The sequence below is a fragment of the Terrapene carolina genome, unplaced genomic scaffold, assembly GCF_002925995.2.
Source record: "Terrapene carolina triunguis isolate 2854851 unplaced genomic scaffold, T_m_triunguis-2.0 Scaffold53, whole genome shotgun sequence".
Classification (NCBI taxonomy): Eukaryota; Metazoa; Chordata; order Testudines; family Emydidae; genus Terrapene; species Terrapene triunguis.
This window is the reverse complement of record NW_020664404.1, coordinates 21,956,068-21,965,210: the sequence shown is the minus strand read 5'-3', so window position 1 is coordinate 21,965,210 and position 9,143 is coordinate 21,956,068. Positions and strand designations below refer to the sequence as shown.

The following is a 9,143-nucleotide window of genomic DNA, read 5'->3' as shown; positions in this document are numbered from 1 at the left end:
TCGCTCGCCGCGGCGGAAAGGAGGGGAGCCATTGCGCAAGGGGCCTGGCGGGCGCTGCTGGGGGAGTGATGCACAGGGCGCTGCCTGCAGTCCGCAGCCGCCGCCTCCAGCAGCAGCACTAGGAGGTGCCCCGGGAGTAGCAGCTCGCCCCCTCCCCACCAGCCCATCAGGGCCCCCACCCGCCCTCCGCCAGCCCGCTCCAGTCTCACCCCACCCCTCCATTCCCTCCCTCCGCCAGATGACCACCGAGAGCCGCCAGCAGCAGCTGGAGCCCCCGGCCCCTCTCCGCTCCTGCAGCCCGGCTCCCGGAGCTCTCCAGTCCGCCTTGATGAGCCAGCCGCCCCCCTCCGCCCTGGAGACCTCCTCCTCCTCCTCCTCCAGCAAGAACAAGAAGGCGAGCTCGGGGCTGCGGCGGCCCGAGAAGCCCCCTTACTCCTACATCGCCCTCATCGTGATGGCCATCCAGAGCTCGCCCACCAAGCGGCTGACCCTGAGCGAGATCTACCAGTTCCTGCAGAGTCGCTTCCCCTTCTTCCGCGGCTCCTACCAGGGCTGGAAGAACTCGGTGCGCCACAACCTCTCGCTCAACGAGTGCTTCATCAAGCTGCCCAAGGGGCTGGGCAGACCCGGCAAAGGCCACTACTGGACCATCGACCCGGCCAGCGAGTTCATGTTCGAGGAAGGCTCCTTCCGCCGCCGGCCCCGGGGCTTCCGAAGAAAGTGCCAGGCGCTCAAGCCCATGTACCGCATGATGAACAGCATCGGCTTCAGCGCCTCCATCCTGCCTCAGGGCTTTGACTTCCAGGCGCCCTCTGCCTCCCTAGCGTGCCACGCCAACGGCTACAACCTAGACATGATGACTAACTCCATGGCCGGGGGCTACGAGGCGCTGAGCGGCGGGCATCACGCCCCTCACATGTCCCCCAACCCGGGCTCTACCTACATGGCCAGCTGCCCTGTGACTTCCAATGGGGACTACGGTCCCGACAGCAGCAGCAGCCCCGTGCCATCTTCACCCGCCCTGGCTAGTGCAATTGAATGCCATTCCCCCTACACGAGCCCGTCAGCTCACTGGACAGCCTCAGGGGCATCTCCGTATATAAAGCAACAGGCCCTTCCACCCAGTAACCCAGCCTCAGCGGGCATCCACTCCAGCATGTCCAGTTACTCTTTGGAGCAAAGCTATCTGCACCAAAACGCCAGGGAGGACCTGTCAGGTAATACCCCTTCAACTTTCATTCCTTAACGGCTGGGGCTGGTCTCTTGCTAGGATTAGAGGAGGCTCTCCAATTGCTGCCTTAGTTTGGCCAATCTGGCGGTTGACTCTGGTTTACTGAAGCTGTCAGATAAGAGCCCAGGAACAAGGGCGAGGCTGGGGCTGCTTTGTGTTTTCTCTGAAAACAGAGCTTGACAAGAGAAAACAAAACCCGGTCCGAGAAGGATAAATAGAGCTATTGTTCGTGAACATATTTGCTCTGTTTCTGGCTAAGTATGGGGAGAACAAAAATTGCCATCCACTACTGTCTTGCTATGGGTTTGGATCTTAATCTGAACATGCCCGTTAGTGTTGTTATTACTAGTTTAGAGGTTAAAACCCAGATCCTTATCTTTATGGTATTGTCAGTTTCAACCCGTCTTGTACGTTTGTTTGATTTCTTAGCCAGAAATACTAGGAAAACCATAAAGAATTACAAATCCGTCATTAAATACAAAAAATCCAGGGAGATTTATAGCAGGAGTGATTTAAAAAGGTGTTTAATATTACCTCCAAAGTCTTGCAGGCTGCGGCGGGGGGGGGGGGGGGGGGAACCCCGCTAATCTTTAAAAATGCAGAAGAGATTAAAGCAGATCCAATTTATTTCTACCACCAGAGGGGAAAATGTGTCTGGATTTCTCCCCTCCCTGCCTGCTCTAGTGATTATAGAAAATGTATTCTTAGAACAACTGCAAAGGGGACATTAGTGGAGAAAACAAGGCACAAAAATGGGTAAAAGATGTTAAGTTCTTAGGGGGGAATTTTCCAAATAGCCCTTTTAAATGTGGGTCTTGGAGGTTAACCAAACAAAGACAGTCTGGGCTGGACCACACCGAAGAGGATTTTAGCCTGACTTAACCCATATGAGAGCAGGGTCTTGTTCAATTTTATGGGAATTTCAACAAGTAACAAATACAGACGACCCTCTTCATTGGGTTCCCCCCCCTCCCTTCTTGAAGGGCTGTCAATCATTCCTCAGTTCATCTCAGAGAATTGCACTGTAGCTTTCGATGTTAAACAATGTTTAACCTTTGTTGGCTGCTTCGCTCGCAGAGAAGCAACTTCTTAACAATGCAAACGGTTCTGGATGTTCGTTAGGAAAGGAAGGTTTAAAGTTTGCATTGGCTAAATTTATCTCAGCAGTGAAGCTGACCAAACAAAACCGCACAGTGTTAAAACCTTGAAAATAAACTCAGAGGCTGATTTGTAAAGCAGAAGCAGCTACAGAAATTCAGTACTTTACAGCAGCTCCTGGGAAATGGACCTTGGTCCAGAAAACAATACGCTAACCCTACCTCCGCAAAGAGTTTCCATCTGCCCAGGCGGAATCTGCACTTTCGAAATGCCAGATTATAGCCTCTTTAATTGTAAATCCCGTTCTACAGATTAGATTAATTCTTCACCTTGGTTTTATGATCAGAACAATAATCTTCCTTATCCGTTTTCAGGACACACGCGTTCGCAATTGCATATTCTCGCCAACCCGCCTCGAGAAACACTTGCATAACCTTTGGACAGCTTTTAGAAATGCTTTGAGGTTTACAAATAAAAAACTTCTCCCAAAAATATAGTAAGCAACTTCAGTGGGAATGGAATCAACAGGGTCTTAGAAGTGACGTTTGTTGTCAGAGTGCAACATTTTAATTTTGAAAGGGACATGGAGACAATCCAAGAACAGTTTTGTTTTGTTTTCAAACAAAGGATTTTGTTCTACCGTGAAAACTCAAATATTTCCAAGAATGTGATTATTTAAATCCAGTTTCATCCTTTTAAAACGTAAAATAAGTACAGATCCCATAGCTAGCTCGCTACTATAAATATAGATCTAGCTTATCTATCTACGATCATTTATGCCAAAGGGACAAATTAATATTTATTTCAGATGTGCTAGAGCAGAGGTCAAATCGTGCAATCAGTTTTTTTAACGGAATTTCCAATTGATTTCAATAAATGTGTTTTGTTTAAAAACTAATGCCATGATTTGGGCCCAGGCCTTTAGTGAAAGCAGCTCAGATCATCAAACCGTAGGTAGCTAAAAAGGTTTTGTTTGTGAATATATACACTTATGTATATGCTGCATTCTATGGTAAAAATTAGTTACTGGGTTTGTAAGAATTCTTAACAGTAAATGAATAAGAGCAATTATTTCTCATTAATCTACAACGCACACGCAATAACAAGTGCACACAGTGTTTCTGTAGCTGCTTTTTTATTAGTTTAATGCGACGCAGATTTGGTTCCAAAATGTGTTTTTATCGGTCAATAAACCTATATCAAATCACTAGCCATTTAAGTTAGTGATGGTGTAGAGTTTAAGCCTTGGACTTGCATCTGACCCAAGAATAAGAAAAGAAAAGATTGGAAACAGAGACTTGTTCTCCTGGAGGCTTGAGGGAGCCATTTTTTCGCACACTATTAAACCATGCTCACTGATTGAATCAGGGTTGTAATAAAGTGCACTGGTTTATTGTGAGCATACCAGCAGGGTTATTAGAAAGACCAAGGAAATCCAGCGAAATAATCACCTTTACACAGTGAGCATCGTGGGGTGAGGGAAGGGACAATGACGGCAGCTCAGAAAGAGATAGGCATGCTGCCATGAGTACAGTACGTGCCTCACTGGAAGGGGGCTGCCTCGCCTCCGGGCACAGAAGCTGCTGACGCATTTGCCTTGGAATCTATAAAGTTTTATCCACGTTACAAATTTAGACGCTGATGTTCGGTGCTGTCTGAGATTTGCTCCCAGTCTCTGCAGGACTCTGCGATAAGCTATTGAAGAACCTCGAATAAGCTTCTTTTCCAGTAAGATTTGAAAAAGTCCAATAGGCCAGAAGAAAAATCTGAACCCACTGAACATTCCATTTCAGATATGAACAGATTGCTCTGGGAGGGGAAAAACACACCTGGGTTAGATCCTGCAGTCCTTTCTCAAGCAAAGCTCCCACTGGGAGAATAAAGTCTGAATAAGGACCTCAGGACCACAGTTGTATAGCATTGCTCCCAAAAGAGTACAGCTCATCAGGAACCGGGCACACTGGCGTGTGGCTGTGGGGTTTGAAATGTCTGAGAGAGGCTGATACGTGATGTATATACTGGTGATACGGTATGGGGGAAGTATTGTACTTTTTTCTTTAAGTGTAGGGCATCAACCTCTGTATCTTAAGTATATGAATACACATGTCCAAATATAGCGAGATACAGTACACACGCACTCACATTCTATACTTAACAAAATTACTTCTCATTGATCCTCTACCCACTGAAGTCAATAACAAACCTCCCATTAATTTTAATAGGGCAGGATCAGGATCATTATCTACATTGCATACAGAAAAAAAAGTGCAGGTGTGTTCATATAGTTGCACACACACTACATCTCCACACACACACACACACACACACACAGTACAGAGATGTGTGTGCAACTCCAGCGAACACACCTGCACATATACACACACACACACGCCATATACACATAGCATGTATATGAGGGTTTGCGTGTTGTGGGTATATATTATATAGATAAATGGATCATACATACAATCTATATCTCTACACAACACTCTGACAAGCATATTATTTGTATACACATACACTCACACAAATACACACAAAAACTATTTAAGTATGTAGATGTGCACAATAATTTTACTTTTTTTTTTTTTTTTTTTTTGAGAAATGGGACAAGACTACTATATCGTGTAAATTTCAATAGCCTTTAGACTGTCTTTTAAAAGTGTCTTCAAGGAAATTAACAATTTGTGGAGGCCTTCTTAAATGGTCCAGAAGGCTACGTCATAACTGTGACATTTAATTTCCCCACATAGCTGAATTTACATTCGCCATAAGTACGATGTATGTCAGACAGAATCACTCTTTCAGACAGAGTCGAGCTAATTTCTGAGAAGCTCTTGTTATTTTCTTCTCTTGCAGTGGGATTGCCTCGCTACCAGCATCACTCTTCCCCAGTGTGTGACAGGAAAGATTTTGTTCTCAATTTTAATGGCATTTCTTCTTTTCACCCTTCTGCTAGTGGATCTTACTATCATCACCATCACCATCAAAGCGTCTGTCAAGATATCAAACCCTGTGTGATGTGAACTTAGCACTATCAAATAAAGACAGTCAGGTGGCTGTTTAACCGATTTCAGATATAGACGGACTCACGCAGATAAAATGTAATGTGCACTCCTGATAGCATTGAATAGTACACAAGTCACTTAGCAAAATTACACAAGGCAGCACTGTTTACCATTTTGTCCCCTGCCACACCTTGAAGGACAGAAAAAGTTGATGTAATGCTCCAAAGCTTTTTTGAAAGGTTTTCTTTTGTATGTGTATGTGCTTGGGAGGGCGGAGGAAGGGTCTCTTTTATAGGAAGTCTATCCACGTTAATAATAAAATGCATTTCTGTGATCTCCATTGTCCTAAAAATTAGGGTCTGCAAAAGTGGTCAGTTCAATCATTTAAAAAAAATAGAAACAAGTTTCCTTTGACTGGGAAAAATCTGCCTCAAACCAACACCAGCGAGAAATTCCATTTCTAAGTGGTTCGAGCGTTAAATAAAGTTAAACTTTTTTCAAAACACTTTCTACGGACGCCAGCACCAATCAATATTATTAAAAATATATTGTTTAGAAGTTACGTGTATAGAGTTTAAGAAAGTTCATTTTTTCCAGTATTGCAAAAATACAATGTTTTGTTTTTATTTTTACAAAGTTGTTTTCTACCACAGTATTTTTTAAAAAGAAATATTTTAAATACATCTTGTGTATACTCGCACACTTAACTGCTTTAAAAGGAGAATATATTTGCACTTATGTATACTTTTTACAGTTTGCCAAAAATATTTTGATGTACAAATTCTTTTTCAATAAAATGTGTATAAACGAATATGCACTGGACAGGCATTTAGTTTCACTCTAACCCTTCTTTTAATTGTCCCTTTAAACGCAAGCGTAGTAAGTATAATAAAGCATCCTAGACCCTGCAGGTACTATTGAAGGGAAGGTGAGAGTAATTGACCTGCAGAGGGATCTGTGTCCTGAGCTAGCCTTAGGTTTGGAGTCTCTCTGTCTCTCCTCTCGTTTTCTACTCTTTATTTTCCCCGGCTACTTATGGAGGGTTTGCAATACTATGGGGAAAGCGTTATCATAAAAACAAATAATCAAGATGTTAGAAATCCAAACGGTCTTTCAATTATATGTAACGCCTCAACTGCACTGAACAATGTTTAGATCATCCAATTGACCATGATATTGATTTCTTTTTCAGAATTGTTCCTGTTTTTGCTCTTTCCTTGTATTAATGCCTTGAGTAGGAGTTGGCCCAAATTCTGCTGTCCTTGTCCTTATCGAAACAATGAACTCAATAGGAGTTTGGGGTGCGCTAGGAATGCAGGATCAAGCTATATATAAATAGTGCCTTGTCACTTCTGATTGTGGGACAGGCTTTTTGTAACTCAGAAAAGCATCCTCCTGTTCGTTAACTAAAATCGTGGCTTCTTAATTACTCATTCAGGTAGTCATGTCGTGGTTTTGATGTCAAAATACTAAAAACACATGTCTGAGTGGCAGTGGGGCAGCGGCAAGGAACCCCAGGGATAGATCTAAGATTACATGGAGCTGAACATTTACTCAAGTTCAGTTCATAAAGTCAATTCATCCCTTAAATCCATTGGAGTTCACGAGCTATACACCTTTCTGCTTACGTAAAGCAGCGAAGTCACGGTTATAAGCTACAACCCTTTGATCACACCGTGGGACCCCTGTATGGAGCCTTAAAAGAGACTTCCACACAGGGGGGTCAGATGCACTAATGTCTCTTGAAGTCTCTTCTCCTTACTGTATTGGCTGGATTTCTTAAGGGACCATCTCAAGCTTTTCAAGTTTTCATGTGCATCCCCCAATGGAAGCAAAATGAAACTGTACGTGCAAGGATTGTTGCCTCAGAAATTCACTTCTCCCCCCCCCCCCCCCAGGATGCTATTCCATTCCATAAACCACGTGGCGAATTAAATATGAAGGATGTTGTTGTTCTGCTTCCTCGGTAGATTAGATAGAATCGAGCTGATGTATGTTTTCCCTCACATCACACTTTCTTACGTGAAAGAAACTGTGGCACAGTCTTGGCCAATTCAGTGCTAAAAGATCTGTTCTCCCTTAGACAGCAAGTTTGCCCCTGATCGCATGCAATCATATCCTCAGGCATAATACAATTCAGTGCAGCTCCAGTCCATATTAAAAGGAAGGAAACAAACTCCTATTTAAAGTGCAGCATCCATATCACCCTGGCACCTTTAAACACTATGTAGGTAGGGAGTGAACTTGATCAGAATGATTTTTTTTTAAATCTCCATTTTTATATTTATACTCAAACATGCCCTTTTCCCCCCTGAGCTTCTCAGGGGCCTGCAATAAATTATAAAGTCAGTTTCAGAGTTTGCTCCGACCACAGTGCTGTGTTTACATTCTTTCCAAGGCAAGCCTGCATGGTCGTAATTTATATCCTAAACACTTGAACGTAACTTGTTTATACAGAGAATGACAGGACCTCAAAGACAAAAAAACTGAATTTGCCTAACAGATTGAATAGACCATGGTTCTAGTGCCCCCTAATGGACCCACCGCATCACTGAACATTAAGACCGAAATATCAAAAGCATTTGTAGTGCTTCAAATTTTCGTATTCGATATATTTTTGTTCTTTCTATTTCTGGAGGTGATTCCATTCCAGGCAATATGCTCTCTCTCTCTCAGCCCTTCATAACAAGAATGCAATACTAGGAAATATTGCAGTTTTGAGCTTGCCTTTGCTTCTGTATTTCTGGACGGTAAATTTACGTTTTCTTTTCCACGCTTTTAGACTGACAAACAGAGAACGCTTCAGAAACAGAACTATTTAACTATCAACAGGAGCAGGGGAATGGCAGTGAAATGGATTCCTAATCTTCATCCAATAATTTTTTCAAATTTAAGTGACTTGCAAAGGGGAAAAATACCATGAAATAAAAACAAATTGGCCCTATTTTAATTTTTAGTGTTTGCTACTGTAGGCATTCAGTGCTTGTCTAGCCTGCAAGGCTCCGGTAACATCGAGGGCCACTGAAATCACAAGGGTTAAAAGCCAGAAAGATGTGCAGCTGCAGAAGGGACTTTTAATCGGACAATTGAAAATGTCCTAGGGTTCTGTATGCTTTGTGGATCATCAATGGTTACCTAACATTCTGGAGAAAGGAGGCTTTCGTTAAAGATCCAACTTCTCCAGCGTTTTAATTGACGGGTTAACTTTCACAGTACCTATATCGGAAGCACCCAGGAGGCTCCAGCAAAACGCGAGAAGACTAGAGTTCACATCTTGATATTTCTGAAGTTTAAAAAACAGAATTGTATTTATTTATTCTGAAAAATCCCTCTCCGGGCTTCCACTTACATCCTAACCAAGCAGAAAGGGCACGACCCCAATTAGGGAGGGAAAAAAACCCTTTGCGGGTCACCCTTTAGGGAAACCTACAGTTGATTCACTGAAACGGACATCAGCTGGTATAAAATGCTGCCAGGCATGCATCTCAGTCAGCCACAGTAGCACCGTGATTAATTATCAGAATTTTCAGTGATCATGCCCTATTTCCTAGCTCTGCTTCTTTCATCCCTTTTGCACCCCATGTCCACTGACATGTTCCTTTCTGCCTTAGTTTCTGTCTACACCTCACCCTAGTATCGAGGCTCTAGCTTCCTTCCTTTGACGGTGGTTTAACCCGAGTCACACAGCTCTACCGACTGGGTGTGAAAATATGATCTACTACGTCATAGGTTCTGAAGCTAGGGGTCACAACACGATTTCATGGTGGTGTGGCCACCCACCCTTTCTTTATGGCTCAACGTAAGGA

At 43.4% G+C, this 9,143-nt stretch overlaps 1 protein-coding gene across 1 annotated transcript; it reads left to right on the top strand.

Moving 5' to 3' along the window:
- Window positions 1-238: 238 nt before the first annotated feature.
- FOXF2 (forkhead box F2) lies at window positions 239-5,355 on the top strand. The gene is made up of 2 exons (XM_024203568.1): window positions 239-1,217; window positions 5,189-5,355. The coding sequence occupies exons 1-2, from the start codon at window positions 239-241 to the stop codon at window positions 5,353-5,355; spliced, it is 1,146 nt and encodes a 381-aa protein (XP_024059336.1).
- The last annotated feature ends 3,788 nt before the right edge of the window (window positions 5,356-9,143 follow it).

Bases quoted from the DNA above. Each gene is read 5' to 3' on its own strand.
- FOXF2 (XM_024203568.1), top strand. From the start codon at position 239: ATGACCACCGAGAGCCGCCAGCAGCAGCTGGAGCCCCCGGCCCCTCTC. The intron at 1,218-5,188 runs GTAATACCCCTT...CTTCTCTTGCAG, and splicing joins CGCCAGGGAGGACCTGTCAG to TGGGATTGCCTCGCTACCAG.